The 25796-nt window shown below is 44.5% G+C and overlaps 1 protein-coding gene across 3 annotated transcripts in view; it reads right to left on the bottom strand.

The window, feature by feature from the left end:
* KMT2A (lysine methyltransferase 2A) overlaps positions 1-25796 on the bottom strand; it is a 473075-nt gene that overhangs the window by 241105 nt on the left and 206174 nt on the right. For all 3 annotated transcript variants that reach the window (XM_030220693.1, XM_030220691.1, XM_030220692.1), the window contains exons 17-19: positions 11060-11170; positions 7798-7871; positions 6705-6898 (exon numbers count right to left, since the gene is read on the bottom strand). In XM_030220693.1, coding sequence (XP_030076553.1) covers positions 6705-6898; positions 7798-7871; positions 11060-11170 — 379 coding nt within the window. The remainder of the gene's footprint in view (positions 1-6704; positions 6899-7797; positions 7872-11059; positions 11171-25796) is intronic.

The raw sequence follows: 25796 nt of genomic DNA, 5'->3' as shown, positions 1-25796 counted from the left end.
ATGGAAGGTTATGTGACTTGCCCAAGGTCACAAAGAGCTGCAGGGAGAATCAAACTAGGGCTGCCAGGATCAAAGTCCACTGCACTAATCATTAGGCTACTCCTCCACTCCAATCCTGACCTGCATGGAATGCCCATCACCATCTGCTGGTAACACAGAATGCTGATGAGCTGTGGCTGCACAGAGCCTCTTATAGAGCATAACAACTTATAGCTCTTAGGGCTCTGTTTCCACCTGCTCACTGAGGGATATAACCCTCTGGACTGGTCTGGTAGGACAAAAAAGGAAACTTGGAAAGATATTTATAGTGAACCAAAAATAGAAGTATGCCTGTGGCAAGACATAATGACAACCAGAGAAAGAAATTAACAAGTAGCTGCTGTGTAGAACGTTTTTGATCTCTTCTGGGTGGGGGAGAGGGAACAAGGGACTGAAAACATGATCCAAAAGACAGTTTTATGAAATGGATTCTGCTTCTCTCCATCAGTGTTGGCACATTACTTAATGTCTATCATGGCACTCATGGAAAAGACTAAAGGAACAGGCTTGCTCTGCAAATCAAGAACCTGATTATTTTTAATTAAGGCTGTTTAGATACTAGAGCAGGAGTTTGGAAATTAACGAAAAAATTATTTCTTACCTGGTAATTTTCTTTCCTTTAGTCGCAACAGATGAATCCAGAGACTTGTGGGTTGTGACCACCTACCAGCAGGTGGAGATAGAGAGTGCTGAACTGCACTGTCATTTAGGATGGGATGCTCCTTGGTCAATCAGTATTTCTCATGACAAAGCAGAACAAAACAGAATTATAACATTACTCCTTCCCCACAGAGAAAAGTGATAATCCAAGAACTGCAAACATGTAAACCGATTACAACAGTCCATCTAAAATATAAAAATGCAAAAACAACTTCTAACAGAGAAAACTAACCAATAGGAACCATCAGAAAAACAGGGTGGGCCTCTGGATTCATCTGCTGCAACTAAAGGAAAGGAAATTATCAGGTAAGAAATAATTTCCCGTTCCTTAGCGTCAGCAGCAGATGAATCCAGAGACTTGTGGGATGTAACAAAGCAGTTTTAAAGTAAGGTGGGAACCTGAAGCTCCCGCGGATAGCACTGATACTCCAAAAGATGCATCCAACCGAGCAAAGACATCCAAATGGTAATGTTTGGAGAAGGTATGCAAGGAAGACCATGTTGCTGTCCTACATATTTCCTCCACAGACAACAGACGGGCTTCCGCCCAGGAAGTCATGGCAGCTCGGGTAGAAGGCACTCAGAATCAGACCGGAAGTGGTTTACCTGCTAGTAAACACGCAGACATGACAGCCTCCTTGACCCAGTGAGCTAGCATGACTTTGCAAGCTGCATTATCTTTCCGAGGTCCTGAGCAAATGATTTGACTGACGGAACTTGTTGGCCACTTCCAAATAGTGTAGGAGTACATGATGAACGTCAAGGAAGCAGGAAGAAACAAAAGGTTTACTGAAATGAAAGGCAGAAACTACCTTAGGAGGGAAAGATGGGACTGTGCGCCCCGCCACCCCTTCAGAAGAAATCCGGAAAGTCTGACATTCCAAAATTCTGCTTGTGTTGATACCTAGATCAGTCCAAAACTAGACTGCCCCAGACGATAGCACCTGGTATCTTTAAAACAAAGGCGAGCCTAACCCAAACGGAAAAAAAAGCAGAGACGTGTCCTCAGGAACACGCTGAGTCTGAGTCACCCAGATCTTTCACCAACTTCACTAAGTCCTCCCTAAACAACAGCTTGCCCTTAAAAATGGAGCTTAACCAGCTGCTGGTTGAAGCTGCATCTGCTGCCCAGTCGTGCAACCATAGCAAACAACAGGCTGTGATGGACAAAGACATCTGCTTGGTCGATGCCCAAATCAAGGAATACAAGGAATCTACCAAATATGCCAACTCCATCTCCACATCTGGCAATTGAAGAGGAGGTTGAATGTCAGACTTCTGAAATCTGTTGCACCCAGCTAAGACATGCCCTAGCAGCATACGAGCTGCAGACAGCCGCTTGCTGAGAGAGAGAGAACTTCTGAATTGTCAGAGAAAGGCATGGAAGAACACCCAAGATAGAGGCCATTGTGCCCACAACTTGAACATATTCCCAGACCCCAGGACCTGGTAGGGAAAGTAAAACCTGACTTAGGTATGAACCTTTTGACGATGAACAACAGGAAGAAATGTCTTCCCTAAGCCTATGTCAAATGTCACTCCTAGACACGCCAAGATTAGTGTTGGAAACAACTGACTTGGTAAAATGGAATACCCATCCTAAAAACTAAAGAACAGTAGCTATCTTGGAAGAAACTTGCACACTGTCTTGATAGGAAGAGTCGCAAATCAGCCAAATCATGAGGAATGGATGAACCTGCAATCCATCTTTGTGAAGGAAGGCTGCCACTACTACCATGACCTTGAATAAATGTCCTTGGTGATGTGTAAAGGCTGAATGACATGGTCATAAATTGATAATGTTTCCCAAGGACTGCAAATCAAAAATCTTCTGTGGGAAAGTGAAGTGGGAATATGAAACCACACTTGATATCCAGGAAGGTTAGAAACACTCCCTGATGGTCTGAAACTATTACAGACCGCAATGTTCCTATTGTGAAAAGTTGAACCTTTAACACTCTATTGACTCTTTTGACGTCCAAATCCAGGTGGAAGGAAGCTCCATTCTTTGGAACTACTAAGTAAATGGAATAACTTCCTGTTCCCCAGCTGCAACTGGGGACAGTCTCGACTGTGCCTAAATGAAGAAGCGTTTGCAAGGTGGCTTGAACTGCTCGATATTTGGGCTGGAGCTTGCATGGAGATTCCAAGAACAAAATTTGCAGTGGAATGGGAGAACTCCAGTTTGTAACCCTGCTTTAGTATTTCCAAGACACATTGGTCTGAGGCTATTCCGGTCCACTCCTCATGGAACCTGGAGAGGAGTCCTGCTACTATGAAACCCAAGGAGTAAACCAAGACCCCATCATTGGGAAATGCAGAAGGCAATGGTAGACTTACAGTTTGAAGCTGAGTTCTCTCTGTCAGCATGCAAGGCAGCTTGCCTTTGTTGAAGTGGGAACTCTGAAAGTTAGATTTGACTGGCCTGTAGCACTTGGCCTCACGAAACCTAAGACGAGGCTGAGAAGATTTAAAAGAATCTTTAGACTTGTCCTCTGGCAGTCTCTGAGACTCGGAGTTCCCTTAGGTCTTTACACAACTTCTCTAGTTCATCTCCAAACAAAAGCTTACCTCTAAAAGGTAGCTTGCTAAATATGACTTAGAAGCCACATCAGCTGTCCAATACCTAAGCCAGAGATATCTTCTTGCCAAGAGGGTCAAGAATTGACTGGTGTGACCGTGCACTAGAAATGGCTGGCATAGCTGCGCACTGGAGCTAACTAGTGTGGCAGAGAGCCAGAGCTAGATGGTGTAGCAGAATATGGCTGTTTGTACCATTGTGCACTATTGATGGCAAGTTGTTGTGGAACCTGAACCAGCAACTTCTCTCTCAGCTGGCTGCTTTAACCAATAAGCTATTCCTCTACTTAGAAGTGCGGGTGGATGTGCAGGGTCTCCTCTGGCAGAGGGGGCCGTGTTTGAGGAGGGCTCGTTAGTTTCCCATGAGGGAGAGATGTGGGCTCATTCTCCTCAGGGGGCCGAAAGTGATCCTGCATCCTTTTATACAGCAGTGCAATTCGAAAGCAGAGCTGCCAGTGGCTCCTTTATCCGGCACAGCATTAGAGGTCCCCTTTGTGCCTCCCCCCCCAAGGGGTGATCATAGGCGAGCCTCATAACCAGCTCCCGAAACCCCCGGGGAATTACTAATTGTTTTTGAGCTCTACGCTCTGGCCCCAAGAGAGCCACCCAAAACAATAATCCTTTGTCCACTATGAAATGAGGAAAGGCATTTTCGCCCTCCTGTCCTGCCCGCTCCCAGGCATATTTTAGAGTATCGTCCGCTCCCTGCTCCCTAGCAAAATGAAGGAACCTCTCTAGTACCCCAGACGCCTCCTCTGGGAACTCCTCTTGCCTATTCAGATCCTACCTTCTCTGTAACTGTGCCCTCTTCTTTTGACAGGACCCCTTTTTGGTTTTTCCTGGAGCCCCAAAGAGATCTAGGTGGAACGGAAAAACCTGCGGCAAGGACACCCCTGATCCCCCCGCTTGCTGTTCCTGTGCTCTAGGCGTGACCCAACCTTCCTTACTCATTAAATACTGCGCAAAAGGCAACCAGTCCCTCCCCAGAATTAAGTCCTGAGGGAGCCGCGGAAGTACAGCCACCCATATTTCTTGAACCCCCGTGGGATCCTTAATTTCTACAAGGCACATTGGGTATCGTGAAGCGGCCCCATGTATGCACTGTATTGAGACCAGTCTACTGCCGCCTTTTATCTTCCCCCCAATTCGGTCCCATAGGGACTGCGCACACATGGTCTGATCCCCCCCCCCAAATCCAAGAGCCCCTCCACTGATATAACTCCAATCTCCACCCACTGTGTGAAACGGGACTCAGGATGTGGGTTAGAGCGTGAAGTGAACCCTAACTTGGCCCTGCAGTCCCTGCGCAGATTCCTTGCTGCCCACAATGATAACAGGGTCTTACTTCCCCGCTCCGAGCTTCCTTGTGCCCCGGGAAACTCCTAAGAGGTTTCTTGTCCAATTCCTGACCAACCTCCCTGTTCCTCCCCGAGCACTGGGATTCCAAGTAACATTCCATCCATTGCCTCCAATGTCTCACACCCTCTCCTTATCAGGTCTATTTTTATTATTTCAGGTAGAGCTTCCAAAAACTGCTCTAGGACCAGCTCTTGCATAACCTGTAACACTAACCTCTTGTTTGGCTCCAGCCATTTATTCGCTAGGTCCATTAACTTCTGCGCGAGAGCTCTTGGCGTGTCCCCCTCCAGCTCCTAAACCTCTGGCGATAGGTGTGCTTACTCACTCCATACCGGTCCAGAATAGCACCTTTCAAACACTCATAGTCCTTCACCTCAACAGGGGATAAACCCCTAAAAGCAGCCAAGGCCTCTCCTGATAAGGCTGGAGCCAGACGAATAGTCCATTGTTCCAGAGGCCAACCTGCTGCTACTGCCACCCTTTCAAAAGTCCCCAAATAGTCCTCAATGTCATCTCCTGGTGCCAGCTTCTCCCAGGGCAGCCAATTCACTGTCCCCGGTTCTTTAATGCCCCGAATCCCTCCAGTTGCCGCTTCCTACACACTGGGAACCACTCTCCTTGGCATTCCTCCAGCCCTCAACATCTCCTGTACCAAATCAAAAAGGGGTTGTTGCTGTGCCTGAGTTGCCGCCAAAGAGTCCTCATGCTGAGCTCAGGCAGCCGCCAAAGAGTCCTCCAGGAGGGAATATCCCAGCCATGGACACTTACAGGATATATCTCTAACAATGTCAGCAGCTACTGCAAAGAAAACAAACGTAAAACCGCAACTGACCCAAAGGTGAAAGAAAATGTAAAAAGACACTCACCCTGGGACAGTCAGCCATTTGGAGTACTGCCTCTGCTGCTGGAAGCACCTCCTCTCCATCACTAAGCCCTTTATATTGGCCCAAACCAGTATCTCTCCTGCAGCCAGGGCTATGGACTAAAGAATTTATGTCCCAATTTATTTTTTCAGTGAGGAAGAATTGAGGAAGGGCTGGAGAGGGGAGAAGGGTGGGGCAGGGACATGGTATTATTATTATTAGCATTTGTACAGCGCTACCAGACGCACGCAGCGCTGAACACCTGATACAAAGAGACAGTCCCTGCTCAAAAGAGCTTACAATCTAAATAATACAGACAGACAAGACAGTTACGGGTGAGGGAAGTAAAGGGAGCTAAAAAGCAGCAGTGAAAAGGTGGGTTTTCAGCATAGATTTATCCCCTAAAGCCAGCACCAGGTTTATCCCCTAAAGCCAGCAACGCTAAGCCGTGCACCCCAAAGCTCTACTGAACTGAGAGACCCATAACAGGAGCCACCATCAGATGAGACCAGGAGCTTGTGAGAGACCATCTATCTGCCTGCTGGAGATAAAGAATACTGACTGACCAAGGAGAATCCCATCCTATAAGACTGTGCAGTTCAGCGCTCTCTATCTCCACCTGCTGGTAGATGGTCATAATCCACAAGTCTCTGGATTCATCTCTGCTGACGCTAAGAAATGAATTATTATTAACAATGAGAAACTAAGTGATCACATAAAACTATATAATATAAACCAAACATGGCCTTATTTTGCCTCATACCTGTATCAGGAGAAAAATATTAAAACACAAAATATCTATTCTTCGAATGTTGTCTGTATGTAATTCTGACCACACTGTTAATTTGTTGATTTAGGACATGGTTTTATGGATATGTTTTATGTTTATTATTTTACCCCTGATGCAAGTGTAAGCGGAAACATGGCAATTTTGGATTTTATTATATAGTTTTATGTGCTTACTCCATTTTCACAGTTTTTTTAAATATATTTTTCATTTTATTAATTTTTTTCTACAGAGTCTGCTTTTTGCATTATGAGAAAACTGCACATAATCAAGATAATACATGCAAATCTTTCACACATTCTATTGTAGACATCCTAATATGTCAGGTTGTTTTGCAGCTCTTGAAGCCTGCATTTTGGGATCCCTGCTCTAGATCATATTTGACTCCTCTCCATTTGTGACTGGCACCCTCTTACTTGAGGTTGGTGGTGTAGGAGGATGGAGCAGCATTGGGAAATCAGGGTCTCCAGGTCCTTTGGGTTTGGGGGCTGGAATGATCTTCTTCATTAAAGGGGGCTGCACCGTCTGGCCATTCTCCTCTCGCTCCTGCCACTGAGCATAGTTATGGTCCAGTGAAGGAGGAAGCACTGCATTAGGCAACATGCCACTGCTGAAAACACAAGCAGAGTTATGGAAAAAAATTGAATTATCATGGCAGGACACAGTGGTGATTATAATTCCTTTACTAGAATGATGACAAGGCTCTTTCTGTAAGGGAAATTTACGATTATCCCTGGAAATGAGCTATAGGAAACAGATCTACTTTTGGGGGTCTACTGGGTACTTATGAGCTGGACTGATTACTGTCAGAGACAGGATGCTGGGCTCAGTGGACCTTGGTCTGACCCAGAATGACTTAAATATACAAGATAATGGAATTAATATCCTCTCCCTAAGGAGACATCCTCTGTTTAAGATCTCATCTATTCCACTGCAGGCAATCCTGAAACACACAGCTGGGAGGAGGGAATGTCCCAGCCATGGACACTTACAGGATATATCTCTTTGACCCACCAATTTTCCTCCTGCTCCATCTGGCCTTCAGAAGTACATGGGGATTTCTTCCTTTACTTTACATCTCTCCCCCCTCCCCAAACCTTCTGCCACAATTCTCTAAAACACACCTAATCTCATTTCAATGTTGGTCCTTAGCCAGGGGCTATGCAGTTCTGGAATTCTGCAATCATGGGTGTTCAATCTGGTCTCTAGATATCACCCTTAAGCAAAAGCCACAAATCCCTCCTCCTGGTACTGTGAATGCTGCCTCTGCAGCATCCTTCGTTCCAGCTGGCACAAGGAGTGGAAGACATGGCTCAGTGATCAAAATGGGAATCTGAGCCACTGGGCAGGTCCTACAGAATCTATAAAACAGTGTCAAATTATTGGGAAAAAGTAATTTTAACAACAAAAGCATTAGGCAAGGCTCATTTTAACCACTTATAAATATGGCAATATCAAGCAATCTTCTGCTAGTAATGAAATACATAGCAAAAGAAAAAGCCAACTTACTTGTTTGTTACTTTATTTGGTTCCCAAAATCTGGACTTTTTAACACTGAACCATGGAAAAACCCGCTCCATTTGCTGTGAGGACAAACAACCTATTTTTACAAACATTATAATGGACTGAGAAACTCATCTTAGAAAACTTGCAATTAATCAAAAACCTCATACAGGGACACTCTCCTTCTACAGCCGGTGCTACTTCACTCAAAGTATTGAAGTGGGGCAAGCAGGGAGGAGGTATTTTTGAACATAGTTTGAGAAGCTGGAGAACTGTAGTGGATCAAGGTTTGCAGATAGGAGTTGGGATTAACCTTTGGCTAGTTCTATAATTTGGGTCACTTATTTGTAATTGTGTTGTTACCCTGCATGATGCATTATATAATTAAAATGGTACAGAAATATTCAGGCTTTCTGTGGAAAACTACATCTATACTGTTTGATATCTTGTCTGCCTTGCCTAAGTTAGAAATGGGGCAGAGGACATTCTTTATTACGGAGACTCTGATGGACCAGAAGGCAATGGAGGAGGCAAGGGGAGGAGTAGCCTAGTGGTTAGAGCACCAGTCTTGACATCCAGAGCTGGCTGGTTCAAATCCCACTGCTGCTCGTTATGATCTTGAGCTAGTCACTTAACCCTCCATTGCCTCAGGGACAGAGAAATACCCAGTGTACATGAATGTAGCTCACCTTAAGCTACTACTGAAAAAGGTGTGAACAAAATCAAAATCAAAAATAAATAAATAAATACAAGGAGGCCTAGGGCTTCCAGATATGAGGAAATATAATCTGGCCTGCCTACTTTGGTATATGGGAGACTGGATCCTTGACAGTCAGGATTATATACCCAAGACGTTTGAACAAACAACATATATGATTCCTGGAATTTTTTTTCTTTAATGCACTGTCCTACATGTACATTGCCTACGGGTCTATGAGATAGTTTGCTATTAAAATCACTACGGGAGGCATGAAAATATCTGGTACCCTGATTAGGAGGGGACCCCCAGAGGTCAGATCAACTACCTTTACTAGGTAACCTTGACTTTAAGCCTTGGATGGAGAATGCTAGCTTCCAGCGTTGGGAGACTAAAGGAGTATTATATTTGAATGATCTTGTGGATTCTGAAGGAAGACTGGTGCCATGGTCAGTTTTGCAAGAGAAAGGAAAGGTGGAGTCTAGAGATGTTTTTGCATATATGGAAAAAATACATCATTATTTAGTAAGTTTGAATCCATCAGACCCGAGTTTTTTTACTCCGGCATCGGCTGCTGGACTTCTTTGAACCATTGCAGGATGGAGGATTGTCGGTGTCTAACCTGAAAAAAGCATTGGAGAAACTATAGGGAGATCCAGATAAGAGAGAGAATCATTGGAGTTGGGAACTAGGAATCTCACCAGAATCTCTTGATATTGGTAAACTAATGCGTCAGATACCATCGGGCTCGATTAGCGCTGAGGTACGTGAGTGTAATTTTCATGTGTTGCATACAGCATATTTTACTCAAGAAAGAGTCTTTAAAGCAGGAGGAATAGACTCCCCTATATGCAAGAAATGCCAATGAGAAACCAACTCTTTTATACACACGTTTTGGACGTGCCCGATCATCCAAACATTTTGGAGAAAAGTGACATTATTTGGAGACATTAGGGGGCAGGCCGATCAAATTGTCACCGACAGGTTTTCTACTGGATAACTATAAAGATATGGGACCTCAGGATCGTTTTTAAAAATTTTTGATCCGTAAAGCGGGGATGATGGGCAAACGCATTATTTTGGGGGTGTGGATTGGCGACCAAGCTCCTTCATATTGGCAATGGAGGAATAGACTTCATAATATGATGCTAATGGAAATCCAATATGCACGTTCTTCATATAAGAAGAAACAAAGGTTCTTGGCTATTTGGGATAAATATCTCCAATCCATATCGCATAGAGCTCGCAGCCTTGTATTAAATTCTTTTACTTGAGCTACTTATGGAGGGTGGACTATGGAGGGAATTTTGGGTGGGGGAGGGGGTCGGGGGGGTCCTGGACCGTACTCATTCAGGAAAGGAGGATGGATTTCGGCCTGTTGGGGATGCAGAGTCAGGAATGGGTAGGGCTGGATATTTCTAGGTTGATAGGAATAATAGATATTTCTTAAAAGATAATAGTTCTATAACATCCCGAATGATGTAAGTCACTATTAAGAATGCTGGAAGGGCCAAACCATTTTTTTTAAAGTTTCGGGATTATTCAGACATACATATGACTTGCATCAGAAGGATGGAACGAGTTAGAAGAAATTGGGGGTGATAGGATGTATTAGATAGGATATCTTGGAGATATTTTGTATTAAGAGATGTTCTCATCACCTGTTTTGATTGGCATATTTGAGGGATTATCATTTAGGGAAGGGTGAAGTTTGGGGGTGGGGGGAGGGAGGAACATATATAAAGCTGGGAAAATTATTTACCTGAATGTAATCTTTTGATGGATTTGTCATGATATGTTATTTGGTTGATGTTCAAGTTTGTAAATGAAAAAGATTTAAAGATAATAAATAAATTGTATACTGGAGATCATCCACTTCTCCTACATAAACACAATGGAATACATTATATTATATGCTGCTTATTCAGTGCCATAATGCAGTCCATGAAGATTCTTAAAAATGATGACATTTTCAATCGATTTGGAAACCATACTAGGCTGCACTGTCTTACCAAGAAGTTAGCCTTGTTTTGAATAAATAAATGTATGTCTTTCACTGTAAATGAGGTAGAAGCCATAGGTGTGAGAACAATTGCTGCCGGGGGGGGGGGGGGGGGGATTTTCTAGATTTAGGAAGTAGAATTATGGGAGATTATGAAGGTGGAGCTTTGGGGACATTAACACTGATTTGTCATGTCTTTGTCCATAGGGAGATTTATTAGTGGTAATGGGCGTTGTAGTATGTTAGGAAATACTGGGATTGTTACTCAAACAAAAATAGTTAGATACAATCTTCCTTTGTTGGTTGTGTACTTGTTGAAGAGTGTTGTCTATGATTGGAGACTCTGATATGTTTGACGTGTATGAAGAAACCAATGCATAGTCATACTAAATGTAACATTACTTGATTGTATTGCGATCGTAAAGAGATTAAAAAAGGTACAGAGACATTTAAAGATTACTCAACAGATACAGGATTAATAATCTGTACTTCAACTGATGGGCTGAGAAACTAAGACTGTCCTGTGCAACTGATGGTGTAATTGTCAGAAGACATTAGAGATTGCTCACCCGTATAAAGAAGGACTTGACCATACTGTTGGCCTTTTTCAGTTCAGGCTGCCCTCCATCCGAATTAATGGCTGCTTGAATAATCTTCACAATGTCATCACTGAATTCCAGCTGTGTGCAAATCCACATATACACATACATTGCGATCAATTATTTTTAAATTGTAAAATTTGTATTTTTCCTGATCTTCCTAAGGAAACTCAAAAAAAGAAGAAAAGAGTGCCTTTTGTTGTGTCTAGGAATTCTTCAGTTGGGAGGGACTTAAAAAAAAAGTTTCCTAGTAAATGTAAAATAACTTATAATTCTGAGAAATATATTTTTTTGGTCCTCTCTATCTATCTTGCAACTTTCTTGGAGTCCAAATATCTGACAGCTGAAACTAGTTCTACTCTATGAAGGGTACTGTAATACCAGATCAGTAAATGTTAAGGAATTTTTTCTTTTCTCCCTCTAAGTTTAATCAATATAACATTTTTTTCAGATCTGGAATTGCGCATTTTTCTGTACAAGAGTTTATGCATGATTTATATAAAATGACATAAATTAAAAAAAAAAAAAACCTAAAACACAAAAGAGGCTGAATGTGGTGTGTAGCCTGGTTGCAGACTTTAAACTAACCAATTTGTCAACTGCACAGAAATGTGTTCTGCTAACTGAATTACATTCAACGTATACAAGCACTTGTCAGGACCAGCAACCATGGACCAGGTATTTAAAATGACATTAAACCCAAGGCTACATTTTATATGCATAAAGAAAAGGTACTTGCCTGTAGCAGGTGTTCTCCAAAGACAGCAGGACATTCTTATATGTCATCTGATGGCGCCCGGAGCAGAAATGCACCCTGGCTTCTAATTATAGAAGTTTTTGGAAGTGGACCATGCATGCGCGGGATCAAGGCAGTCTAAAAGAATACAACTCATAGGGAAGGAGGGCAGGTGTGTGAGAATACATGTCCTGCTGTCCTCAGAGAACACCGGTTGCAAGTGAGTAACTTTGCAGAACATCATATATTCACATGTGGGTATTCCTAGCTACTAGGCAGACAAAAAAAAAAAAAAAAGAACAAGGTCTGCAACAAGCTAAAGCTATAGAAAACCTGGAAAAGAAACAAATTGGGCCTGGTTGGGGGGGGGGGGGGGGGGGGGAATTGGATTCTAGATTCTAAATAAATTCTAAAAGACTAACTAACCAAACTGGCTGTTGTGTCAGGAGTTTTGTTCAATGCAGTAGTGAGATGTGAATCTGTGGACGAAGACCACATCACAGCTTTGCAGAACCCCTTAGTGGAGGCTGATCTCAGGTGGGCTACTGATACAGCCATGGCTCTCACATTGTGAACTGTGACTTGACCCTCCAGAGACAGGTCAGCTTAGGCATAAGTAAAGGAAATTCAATCTGCTGGCCACTTGGATAAGGATAAATTAGGTCTTACCTGATAATTTTCTTTCCATTAGTCCTTCTCCCTACTCCAGAACCTGTGGGATAGTTGTAACCATCAAACAGCAGGTGGAGACAGAGAATTGAAAACTGAACTGACATATCACTCTTGGCATCTAGTACAGCTCCTCAGTACTCTAGCTCTAACACCCGAACAGTTCTTCACATTGATTCCCGAGCGTCTTCCTTTGATGTGCACTTTATCAGCCAATTGTCCAGGTAGGGAAACACGTGTACTCCCAGTCTACATAGCATTCCTGCAACTACTGCTAGGCATTTTGTTAAGACCCTGGGAGCTAACGCAAGGCCAAAGGATAGAACATGATACTAGTAACAGTGTTTCCCTACTCAAAATCTGAGATACATCCTGTGGGTGAAAAGTATCTGGATGCGGTGTAAGAATTCTTTAAGTCCAGAGAGCATAGCCAATTGTTTTCTTGAATCATGGGGATTAAGATGCCCTGGGAAACCATCCTGAACTTTTCCTTGGCCAGGTACTTGGAATCCTCCTGTCTTTTTGGAGACCAGGAAGAAATTGGAGTAAAATCCTTTCCTCTTTTCCCCTGGTGGAACAAGTTCAACCACAGTGGCCAACAAAAGAGAGGAGAACTCCTGCAGAAGCAATTCCTGGTGATGAGAGCTTCACTCTTGGTGGGCAATCTGGAGGGGCCTTTTGTCAATGAAGGGTGTAACCTGACTGAACAATTTTGAGGACCCACTGATCTGTTACAAGGGGCCACCCTTCCTGGAAAAAATTTAGACTCCCTTCTACTGGAAGGTCGCCCAGCACCATTACTTTTACTGTGGCTATGCTCTCTTGGAGCCAGTCAAAAGCTTGTCCCTTATCTTTGACTAAGGAGCCGACTGGGACTTCTGAACTCTTGGCTGCCTCAGGCGGAAACGAGAGTTCTGGGCTGACGGGGAAGGAGAAGGGTCTCTATGTTTTCCAGAGTAGTATGGTCTCCTCTGTTCAGAGTCTGAATACCTCCTGAAAAAGCACAAGAAAGCTTGATGGTATCAGTTCTCTTTCTGAGGAGGTCAGTCACCTCCACCTTATCATCAAAAAGACTGTCCCTTTCAAAACGGATGTCCACCAGCTTCTCCTGAACTGTCAGTTCTAGGTCAGAAGCATGCAGCCAGGTGAGCCTGTGCATTCCGATTCCCACAGCACAGGCCCTAGACAACATGTCAAAAAGCATCTTAGGCCGCCTTTGTTATTTGGCTACTAAATGGTGAAGCTGTGCAGTTTGATCAGATGGTAGAGTGCCTGCAAACTCTGTCACACTGTTCACCAAGGACTTCAAGTGCAGGCTCAAGTAGAACTGGTAAGAATGTATGCAGGACCATAAGCATAGCATTCTGGAACACCTTTCTCCCAAAAGAGTCCAAAGTCCTCGCATCCCTCTCCAGAGGCACCAAGGACTGAGTCTTAGAGCTTCTGGCCCTTTTGAGAACAAATTAAATGACCGCATAATGGTGTGTCAGCTGTAGCTTCTCAAATTCAGAAGCCTTCTGGACTCTACATAGTCCGCCTTCTTATGAACAGGCTGTACAGAGAAGGGTCCACTATTTCATTTCTACTGCTTTACAGATGCTGTGAACGAGCACTGTCACTGCTTCCTTAGGATGGGAGTCAAAGTCGAGGACATCCAACATTTCTGCCCTGGGCTCAGCCTCAACCTCTAACAAATGGGATGGTTTGAGCCATATTCCTGACAAAATTGACAACAGAAAGCTCCTCAGGGGGATATTTTCTCCTTTCATGAGAAGGGGAGGGGTCTGATAGATCAAGGGACTCCTTCTTTAAGAGGACCACTGGTTCCAGGTCAGACTCCCACAAGTGGTCCAAATCAGACTCAAGAGTAATGGACCTGCCTTGGTCTACTTTACACAATCAGACTCAGGGCAAGAGTGCTGAGGAATGTCTCCTAGCCCTTAAATCAGCTTCCTCCCCCAAAGGGCAAGAAAGAAGTACCGTCTGCCCTCACGGGCACTGGAGTCAAGGCTTGGCCACCTAGCAGGGCATGGGTCTGCAGTACTGGCTGGGGCAGTACCACAGTCACCTTCAAGGCTTCAGTGTAATTCTGAGCCAGGATATAACAGGACCTGGAGCCTCTTGTCAAGGGTAGGTATCAGGAAAGACTGGGCTAGTACTGGTGTGGTCAGGTCCACAAAAGGTATCACGGTTGAACTGGAGGTCTGGTCCTGGCATGCAGGAAGCTGGTGCCAAATCCAAGAAGGAAGAACAGCCCTCTTAGCGCCAATGCTTCTCTGGTACCATGTTGGTGATTCTTGCCCTCTGCCTTTCACCTGGCACCATGGTCCCTCGGTTTCAACAAGGGTGTCGTTGAAACCTTACGAGTCCTTGGGGCTAGGTCCGAAAATGGCTAGTCCCAGTAGGTGCTACCAATGCTTGACTCCAAGGAAGGCGGAGACCTCCTTGATGCCGATGCATCCCCAATGTCCAGTATAACACCCAATACCATAGGGACCAATGCCTCCGATGCCAACGTTGATGGAGTGGACTTAGAAGCATCAAAAAGTGTAAGGTGCAGTTCTTCTCAACACTTTATGGACCTCTTCTTCATCTGTAAACAGAGTTTACCTAGACAAGTTTTATAATCAAGGCCCATGAACACACCAATTGTGCAGGTCAGTGCAAGACATGACTTTACTGCATCTGGAGCAAAACAAAAATAGCCGAAACAAAATCAAACAGCTCAATGACCGAAAATTAACCCCCCCCCCCCCCCCCCCCCAAAAAAAAAAAAGAGGAAACTCTGCCTGACCAAAGTGCTGAGGCCTAAGAGGGCCAAGTGTGCTATGAAAAATAAAGAAAACTTACAAATGCCCAAAAAACCTTTTAAGGGAAATACAATAGGAGAAGAGAAGAAGTTCCCATGCTATATACAGAATAAAAGGCAAGTCAAAAATCAGGAGGAAGGTCGTCAACTACTAGGGTTGTATGAGGAGAGACACAAAACAGTGTTCTCACAGCTCTGCTTAAAAAGACAACTGCCTTGATCCTGCACAGCACATACATACATACAGGAAAGTGTGTGCATGCGTGGTCCAGCTTCCAAAAGCTTCTATAATTAAAAGTTGGGGAGTGTGTCCACACAGGGCTCTGTAGGATGTCATCCACATGTGAAAATATGATGTTCCTGGGATAGGGATAAGGGCTAGCACCAAAGTTATCCTGAGAGCGACAAAATTCAGTCATTCCCTGGATAATTACACACATAAGTTAAACCAATTGGAAAGCAGGCCTAGCTTATGCACTGAAGCAGTTATGTGGTCTCCACTTACATGTATATTCAGTAGCATTACTTATATTTATTTACATCTTTCTAAACTAAGAGATACAGCGTAGTTACTTATCCTGTAACATTGGCTCTCCGTGAATAGCAGGATTCTAAAGCTACATAAAAGTGGTATGACACACGCTAGAACCAAGCGGGGGTATAGTCTCCCAGAGCTCAGAAACCTCTAGAAAATTTTTCTGAGTTTGTGTGTGTGTTCCCATGCTCATATCAGACTAGCCCATTCAGTTCAAGTTTTAGCTGGCTTCAGCCTCAAGATGCGGTCAATCCAGAGTTTGAAACAGTTGTTCCTCAGTGCTGGTATGTGACAGAGGGAAAAATGCTGGCAAACAACTGGTTGGTTAATATGGAAATCAGACACTACTTCTGGTAAGAATTTTAGGTGAGTGCAGAGTACAACTTGGTTGTGTGTATATATAGTGAACAGAACCCTGTAATTCACAAAACAAACTGAAGCTACAAGAAATCAAGTTTTCTAAAAAATAAACTTCAGGGAAGCTTTTTCTAAAGGTTTGTAGTGTTTTATTTAGCTATGTAGTACTAAGCTGAGATCCCATTTCACTGGAGGTTTTCCAATAGGTGGTCAGGAATTAGAAAAACCTCTCATGAATTTCACTCCTATTGGGTGCCTGGAAAGAGGTTGACCATTGATCCGCTAGTTGAAAGTTCATCTTAGTGCTATTTCAGCTTACATCAAGATCCACATTTGACAAAATGAGGAGGTACTGAAGAATCAACGGTATTGACCAATCAAAGGGATCTTCAGGCTAGCTGGTACACCAAAAAGTAAATCTCTTCCATCTGAATCCATATGACTTTCTGAAGGCAGAATAATTTCTTGCACTTCTTTCAAACTGGTTGTTGGCCGACAGAGAATTTTCCTGCCTTGCTGAATCAACAGTATTGGAATAATCAATAAGGTCATGGGATTGTCCTGAACCACTTTACAGAGGTACAGGAACCTGGGCCATTAGGAGCAATGAGAATTAGTGTTGCAGTATCCCATCTCACTTTCTGGACTATCCTTGCTAGTAGAGGGTCTGGCTGAAAAGCATAAAGAAGGTCCTGGCTTCATGAGATCATGAATATACCTGATGCTAGTTGACCCAGGGCCAGATGAAGGGACAACATTTCTTACTGTCATTGGAAATGAAGGGGCAGATATTTAGATCACAGGAGGTAGCCGGATTGCCTCCTGCAGTCGGCACAGAGCTCAGATATTCAAAGCTGGACCATCTCCAGTGACTGGAATTGAATGTGCAGGTGTTTTTTTGACTGGTTTAAATTTAACTGGCAAAGCCAATATTCAGCACTGGCTGCTTAAGTTTAAACTGGCCAAAGATATTCCAGCTATCTTGGCAGCCTAATTTGGCTGCAAAACTTAGTCAGCGATGCACAGATAGCCGGCCATCTTCCGCTGAATATTGCCAGATAGCCAGTTAAGTGCTATTTAACCTGCCAGGAGCCATTCCTGGATGGTGAAATATTTTTAAATATCGGGCAGGAAGAAGTCTATTTTTGGTAGAACTCATCTCTGAAAGACTGACTGTGCTACCACATTTGAGCCTGCAAATAGGTGGGAAAATGTGGGGTACAAATGTAACAAATAAATAAATAAATAGTTTGAAGGTTTGGAGTTACGGACCAAGAAAGGGATCTGGGTGTCATCGTTGATACTACACTGAAACCTTCTGCTCAGTGTGCTGCTGCGGCTAGGAAAGCGAATAGAATGTTGAGTACTATTAGGAAAGGTATGGAAAACAGGTGTGAGGATGTTATAATGCCATTGTTTCGCTCCATGGTGCGACCACATCTTGAGTATTGTGTTCAATTCTGGTCGCCGCATCTCAAGAAAGATATAGTAGAATTGGAAAAGGTGCAGCGAAGGGCGACTAAAATGATAGCACGGATGGGACGACTTCCCTATGAAGAAAGACTAAGGAGGCTAGGGCTTTTCAGCTTGGAGACGAGACAGCTGAGGGGAGACATGATAGAGGTATATAAAATAATGAGTGGAAAGGTGGATGTGAAGCGTCTGTTCACGCTTTCCAAAAATACTAGGACTAGGGGGCATGCGATGAAACTACAGTGTAGTAAATTTAAAACAAATCGGAGAAAAGTTTTCTTCACCCAATGCATAATTAAACTCTGGAATTCGTTGCCGGAGAACGTGGTGAAGGCGGTTAGCTTAGCAGAGTTTAAACGGGGTTAGACGGTTTCCTAAAGGACAAGTCCATAAACCGCTACTAAATGGACTTGGGAAAAATCCACAATTCCAGGAATAACACGTATAGAATGTTTGTACGTTTGGGAAGCTTGCCAGGTGCCTTTGACCTGGATTGGCCACTGTCGTGGACAGGATGCTGGGCTCAATGGACCCTTGGTCTTTCCCAATGTGGCATTACTTATGTACATATTGCACAAAAATTGCTCTCAGCGCCGACTTGTTGATATGAAAATGATCTTCTGCAGCCAACTATGTTCCTTGTATGCAAAGGTGCAGAATGTTAGCTGCCTCCCAAGTATTTTTAAGATCCATCTCTCCAGGTCTTGTATTTCCGTGGTCAAACATTCCACTTTCTTCCATACCTGTGTTCTCCAGTGGGGCGTTCGAGTTCTCCGCTGAACAGCTGCCTCCCAGACCACATATGCTTGAGGTGAACAAGCCCAAAGCCACATCTGGATGGCTTCTTGACACAGAGGGTGAGATCTGGTGCCCCCTGCTTGTTGGTGTAGTACATGGCAACCTAATTGTCTGTCTGAATTAAGGTTACTTGGTTGGACAGCCGATCTCTGAAAGCCTTTAGAGCATTCCAGATCAATATTAATTCCAGGAGGTGGATCTGCAGACCTCTTTCCTGAAAGGACCAGGCTCCCTGAGTGTGGAGCCCATCTACATGAGCTCCCCACCCCAGGAGAGATGCATCAGTCGTCAGCACTTTCTCTGGCTGAGGAACTTGGAATGGTCATCCCATGGTCAAATTGGATCGAATCGTCTACCACTGAAGAGAATTCCGAAAGCTGGTGGACAGTTGGACTACACCCTCTAGATCCCCCGCAGCTTGAAACCACTGGGAAGCTAGGGTCCATTGAGCTACTCTCATATGTAAATGTGCCATGGGTGTTACATGAACTGTGGAGGCTATGTGCCCCAGAAGTCTCAATATCTGCAGAGCTCTGACCTGCTGAGACGCTCGAACCATGGACACCAGAGACAGAAGGTTGTCTGCCCTTGTCTGGGGAAGATAAGCTTGAGCTGTCCGAGTGTTCAACAGGGCTCCAATGAATTCCAATTTTTGGACTGGGGTGAGATGGGACTTGGGATAATTTATGACAAACCCCAGTAGCTCTAGCACCCGAATAGTCATTCATATGGATTTCAGAGCACCCTCCTTCGAGGTGCTCTTCACCAGCCAATCGTCGAGATAAGGAAACACATGCACTCCCAGTCTGCGTAGCGACACTGCGACTAAAGCTAAGCATTTGTTAAACGCTCTGGGAGCAGACACCAGGCCAAAAGACAGTACACGGTACTGAAAGTGCTGTGTTCCCAGCCGAAATCGAAGATACTTCCTGTGAGCTGGAAGTATCAAGATGTGGGTGTAAGCATCCTTTAAGTCCAGGGATCACAGCCAATCGTTTTCCTGAATCATGGGAAGAAGGGTGCCCAGGGAAACCATCCTGAACTTTTCTTGGACTAGAAATTTGTTCAGGGCCATTAGGTCTAGGATGGGACGAATCCCCTGTTTTCTTTTGCACAAAGAAGTACCTGGAATAGAATGTCAACCCTTCTTCCCCTGGTGGAACGGGTTCGACCGCTTGGGCCTTCAGAAGGGCGGAGAGTTCCTCTGCAAGAACCTGTTTCTGCTGGGAACTGTAAGAATGAGCTCCCAGTGGACAATTTGGAGGCTTGGATTCCAGATTGAGGGTGTATCCTGACCGGACTATTTCAAGAACCCAACGGTCGGAGGTTATAAAAGGCCACCTTTGGTGAAAAAATATCAACCTCCCCCCGACCGGCAAGTCTTCCGGCATGGACACTTTGAATGAGGCTATGCTGAACTGGAGCCAGTCAAAAGCCCGTCCCTTGCTTTTGCTGGGGAGCTGCAGGGGCCTTAGGCGCATGCTGTTGACGAGTATGAGCGCGCTGGGACTGAGCCTGGACAGGCTGCCGAGAAGCAGGAGTGTACCTACGCCTAGAATAGGAATATGGAGCACTCCTCTTCCCTCCAAAAAACCTCCTAGATGAGGAGGTAGTAGCAGAAGACGCCCGGCAGGAGAGAGAATCCATAGCATCATTGTGCTTCTTGAGCTGGTCAACCAGATCCTCTACTTTCTCACCAAAAATGTTATCCCCCGGCAAGGAACATCCGCCATCCGCTGCTGGACCAAATGATCCAGGTCAGAGACACGCAGCCATGAGAGTCTGCGCATCACTATACCTTGGGCAGCAATTCTGGAAGTTACATCAAAAGTGTTGAACGTACTCCTGGCCAGGAATTTGCGACACGCCTTCTGCTGCCTGACCACCTAGCAAAAAGGCTCGGCCTGCTCCGGAGGGAGTGCAACCACCAAGCTAGACAGTTGCCTCACTGAGTTCCGCAAGTGGATGCTTGTGAAGAGCTGGTATGTCTGGACTTTGGCAGCGAGCATAGGGGCCTGATACGCCTTTCTCCCAAGAGTCCAAGGTTCTAGATTCTCTGCCTGGGGGTGCCGAGGCATAGTCCCTAGTACTCTTGGCTCTTTTGAGAGCGGAGTCCACCACCATGGAATTGAGGTAGCTGAGACTTCATCAATCCAGGCTCCCCGTGGATCCGATATTGGGATTCAGTTCTTTTCGGGATCACGGTATTAGACAGAGGGAATGACCAGATTTGCATAAGGACTTCCTTCAGTACATTATGCAAAGGAGCCGTTGCAGCCTCTCCAGGTGAAGAAGGATAATCCAGGACCTCGAGCATCTCAGCTCATCCTCGGCCTCCATGGGGAAGGGAATAGCCGCAGCCATTTTCCGGACAAAGGAGGTAAAGGATAGACTCTCTGGTGGAGACAGTCTCTTTTCTGGTGGAGGGGAAGGTTCAGAAGGAATCCCATAGGACTCATCAGAAGAAAAGTACCTGGGATCCTCCTCTTCCTCCCACGAGCGCTCATCTTCAGTATCGGAGAAGACATCTCTCAGAGCAGTCTAAAACTGAGCCTGCCTCAATGCCGAGGAACGACGTCCTCGATGGCAATGCCGAGAAGTCAACGCCTGCCTGGACTCTGGTGAAGCTTCCTCCACTGACGTCGAAGGGGAGTCGACCTGGCTGGCAGTTGACACCGATGCCGCAGGCAGCACAGAGGTCGGGGACCTCACAACAGGCGAAGGGCCAGATACCGCTGCAGCAGACGGTACAGAAGGCGCAAGCACCCCCAACACCGAAGCAGACTGGCGCAGTAACCCTTCCAGAAGCTCTGGAAGCAGGGCCCTGATGCGCTCGTCGAGAGCCGCCGTAGGACAAGGCCGCAGGGTCAGTAAAGGAGCTGGTGGCAGAATCCGTCAAGGCTCGGGAACAGGTACCGGGGCTGCTAGACCGATGCATCGGCACCTCCTGAATAGAGGGAGAGCGAGCCTCTTGGCACCGACGCTTCTCGGGTGCCAAATCTCTCGACGCCCCGGAGCTCTCAGCACCGTGTGACGAAGGAGAACGATGATGGTACTTCTTCGCCTTCGCTCGACGCCCGTCATCGAGACTCCTCGGTATCGATGAGGAAGACGTGGAATCCTCACGTCTCCTTGGGGTGGGGGGGGGGGGGGGGGGGGCTGCATAACAGGGGGCCTCAAGACAGGTGGAGACCCACTCAATGCCTCACTGCTACCAGCATGAGTTGGTCGTTCTGCAGCCATTACCTTCGCTCCCGATGTTTATGCATCCCTTGATGTCGACGCCGCCAACCTCGGTACCAATGTCAATGTCGAAGGACTGGACCGAGCCCCAAAAAGCTTCTCTCATTGGGCCTCTCGAGACACTTGAGTCCGTTTCTTCAAGCGAAGACACAGACTACACTGGATACACCAGACGTGGGTATCAGTACCTGAGATGGTCCGGTTGTACCGAGTACAACATTTGAAGCCGCTGGGTGTCTTCGATGACCTGGAAGGAAAAACGGCTTTGGCGAAATCAAAAGACGCGATCATGCCTGTTAAAAGAAAAAAGGGCACGAAAACAAGGGAACAACCCAGCCGCATGGAAAAACAAAGGAAACTTTAAAAGGGCAAAAAAATAAAAACTACGGGGAAAGTTTTTTAATTTTTTAAAAATGGTAAATAGCTACTAAAAGAAAAGAAAAAAAAGGCAAAAGCCTCAAAACGAGATAGATTCTTTCCTGGGCCTGAGAGGAGCGGTGGAAAAATTCGACCGCACCTTAACGCGGAGAAAAAAATAACTGAATGGGAATGCTCACGCGACGGGCGGGAAATTGATCCGTGCATGCACGCCAGAAGACTCTGGCAACATTTTAAAAAATATTTTGCTCGCAAAATGCCGGTTCCCGGGCCGACGTGGACGTCAACCCACATGTGAGAACAAGCAGCCTGTTTGTCCTCGGAGAAAGAGATCTGTCTCTCTCCGCCCCCTGGCTGCAACTGGGGAAAATTCAAGCTAGATTTCAAATCCAGGGCCAATCAGATTCCAAGGCATCAATTTTGAAAGTAACTACCCAATGGTACTGCAGATTACCTTTGCATAAACTGAAATTGGAAGAGAGAATGCTTTTTTCTTCAACAGCTTTAAAACTCAAAACAAGTGCCATCTGCTGGCCAATTACGAGAAATACACTCCATAAAATAATGAAGTTGTCTGGCTCAGAAACCCACTTTTTGTCACAGGAAGGTATTAAAAATAAATTTTAGAGGTAAATGAGAAAAAATATGAGGAAAACTCACACTGAAAGGTAACAATGAAAAACGTTGAAGGGAGATCGCGAGGATTTGTCTTCCCAGCTCCATGGAAACAATAAACTGAGGAACCTGCGTACATGTATTGGGCGGGAAGGCACCTGTGCATGCAAGGTGAGACACTGCTAGAATGTTCTAGTAGCTGTATACGCTAGGCAGCGTCCACACTGGGCTCTGTCTGATGACATCATCCAGATGTGAGAATACCTTGTCCTTGGAGAAAGTTTAATTTGTAATCATGGGAGTTGATTTGTAGTGATGGCTTGCTACTGATTAATGCTAAAGCTTTCTACCCTCAGGGAAAGAGTCAAAAAGCAGGTGAAGATTTCGCAGTTGAGGCTGCTAGTAGTGCTTGCAGCTTATGTTCTCTCAGGTGCTGTTTCTGCGGATATCCTTGCAGTAGTGGATGTTGAATTTCTGGCCCTGCATAAGGCTGATATCTTCTTCTGGGATAAAATTGTTGGAAATATTGGATTTGATAGGATTTCCAGTATATATTGGTATTGTTGCTGCTTTTTGGGTTGGGCAGTGAGATCCTGAGACTGGGAAGAAAGCTTTCCAATTGCTGAAGAGTGATCCTTCATCCTCAAAACCACATCAAGCCTTTTCACCAAAAAGACTGTACCTTGTGCAAGGTACATCAGTCAATCTATCATGAAGGTCTTCTACACATGGCTTTAAGCAAAGCCATGTGGTGTGCAGAAATAGCTGTTGCTGTCCTGGAAACTGTATCATAGGCATCATCGGTAGATTATATAAGATGATATATGGCCTCCTGAAGGATCAAATCCAAACTGGCAACTTGATCCAGGGTTGGGTAGAAGGGTAATAATCTTCTAGCTGTTGAAGCTTAACATACTGATAATGCAACATCTGGAGTTGATGCGCTATAAGTACTGGCATCTAAAAACTTATCTTTTCCTGGAGGACTATTATTGTGAAATTTTGTTCTTTAAAACTGCTTCTGACAGTACCAATTGAAAACAAAAATGATGTGGGTCATGCCCTGGTGCCAGCAAAAGCTCTAAGCTTCTTAAGGTCAGTGGTATGAAGAAAGGGAGTCTTCCATACATCCAAGTGGAGCTCTTGTAAAAGCTCATGGTTTGGCAGGGCTATTGCTTCCTTAGTTGCTGAACAAGACTGTAAGATGGATTTGAAATCATTTCTGTTACCTGGGGACTGAGAAGTACCCAAGGAAAGGTCCTTGCAGACTTTCTGAACAAATTTAGTACGAGCAAATTCTTCAGGAGGCTGATATCCTTGTGGTTCCTGATGTAGACTATGAAAGTTGGAATTTATTCCTAATGGTGGGAGTTTTGTGGATTTTGAGGAGAAAAATCCCACCATGGTGAATGTTGAGATGATAAAACAGGAAATGAGGTTGAAGGAAAGCAAAATAGGGCTATCTTATAATTAGACTGTTTCTACACTGAAATTTGAAAGAAATTTGCATTATCAGCAAGATTGCATTGGATATCAATTGAGATAAACACACATATAGCTTGAAAACTGAATGTATCTATCAAATAATAGATGGTGTGTCATGTAGCTATATGCAAGGCTTAATTCATTTGATGGATGGGAATGTGCGTAATCCATCTAGAGAATTTGTAACTCTTCATTATCCCAGTTGCAGGAAAATTATTTATAAATCCTTGCATTCTACTTGTTTCCCTCACCAGTAATCAAAACGATGGAACTCACTACCATTGGAGATTAGAACCCAAGCTAATTATGGTACATTTCTAAAAACTGTTAACAGCTTTTTTTTATTTTGTAAATTTTTGTTGTTATGTTGAGATGCCATTGTTCCATTCTTATCCTTTGGTCAGGGTTCTCTTCTTTTCTTAATAACCTTAATCCTTTGTTTTTTTGGACATTATTTGTAAGCCACATTGAACTTGACAGCTAATGTGGGATAGAAATGTCAATTAGCGTAATGAAGTGTAATGCAGTAGAGATAGTGGAACTTCCGCAGAATGAATAATAGCAATGCTGTCCTGCACAAAGCATTTAAGAAGTTCTATGAGGAGCACTGGTTGGATTTTCCTGAATTGAATTAAGTGTTGCTGCAGTTGCTGAGCTGTGCAGAGGCACTGCAGTATAACGGTGATTTTGGTGTTAAGATGAAGGATCCCTCAATGAAAATTAGAGAGGCAATATTTTTTCTTTTCTTTCTTTTTTGAGGAAGCAGCTGCAGTGACTGCCTGAGGGACTGTGAATCTTTCCCCCATTTTCCCATTCCTGAAGAAAGAATTTTCTTTTCCTTCAGCTTTGCTGGTGATTTACTCACTGATCTGTTTCTCTGAGAGAGTAAGACAGCAGTGACAGCAGGAGATGGAGGGGTGGAATAATTGTCCTGATAAAGCAGGAGCTGTACTCCAGAGTCCTTAGCCACAGTGTGCAAAATTCATGCTTGCTGTGTGATCATTTTATAATTTACAGTTGTTTCCTGACACTGCTAGTCTTGGGGGCACAGAAGAAGTGATCAGTGCTGTAGGGGAGGTTGTTGCAGGTGGCGCCATTATGATGTGAAAATGAAACTAAAAGCTGTGATAACGAAGTTCTAACAAATAAACAACTGTTTCTGAGAGAAAATGTTAACTGCAATATTTTTGGAGGAGCCCTGGAAATGCAAAGGGGAGGTATCAGGACAACCTATGGATAAAACTAAAACTGGGGGGGGGGGGGGGGGGGGGGGAAGTCAGGGGCAGCATGCTTAGAGAGCTATTGGAGGAATTCCAGTACCCAGGCTCTGTTGGATGATGTCAACTTGAGTGTGCCTGCATTCTACTGCTTTCTCTACAGAGAACCAATATTTTGTTTCTATTAATAACAGAGTTACACGGGCATACATGTGTAAGAAATAAGGTTTTGAATTTTGAACAGATTGCAAATGCCAAAGAGAAAAAAACCTTAATATCACTGTACATTGAATAATAGTCAAGTCAATTTGTGACCAGGACATGATCAAAGTCAATAATGCTGGCTTTTGCAAGTAACATCTAATCACTGAAGTGTATCTCATAGCTACAAA

The sequence above is a fragment of the Microcaecilia unicolor genome, chromosome 12 (genome assembly GCF_901765095.1).
Source record: "Microcaecilia unicolor chromosome 12, aMicUni1.1, whole genome shotgun sequence".
Lineage (NCBI taxonomy): Eukaryota > Metazoa > Chordata > Amphibia > Gymnophiona > Siphonopidae > Microcaecilia > Microcaecilia unicolor.
The sequence above is the reverse complement of the archived record's forward strand: the minus strand, read 5'-3'. Positions and strand labels throughout refer to the sequence as shown.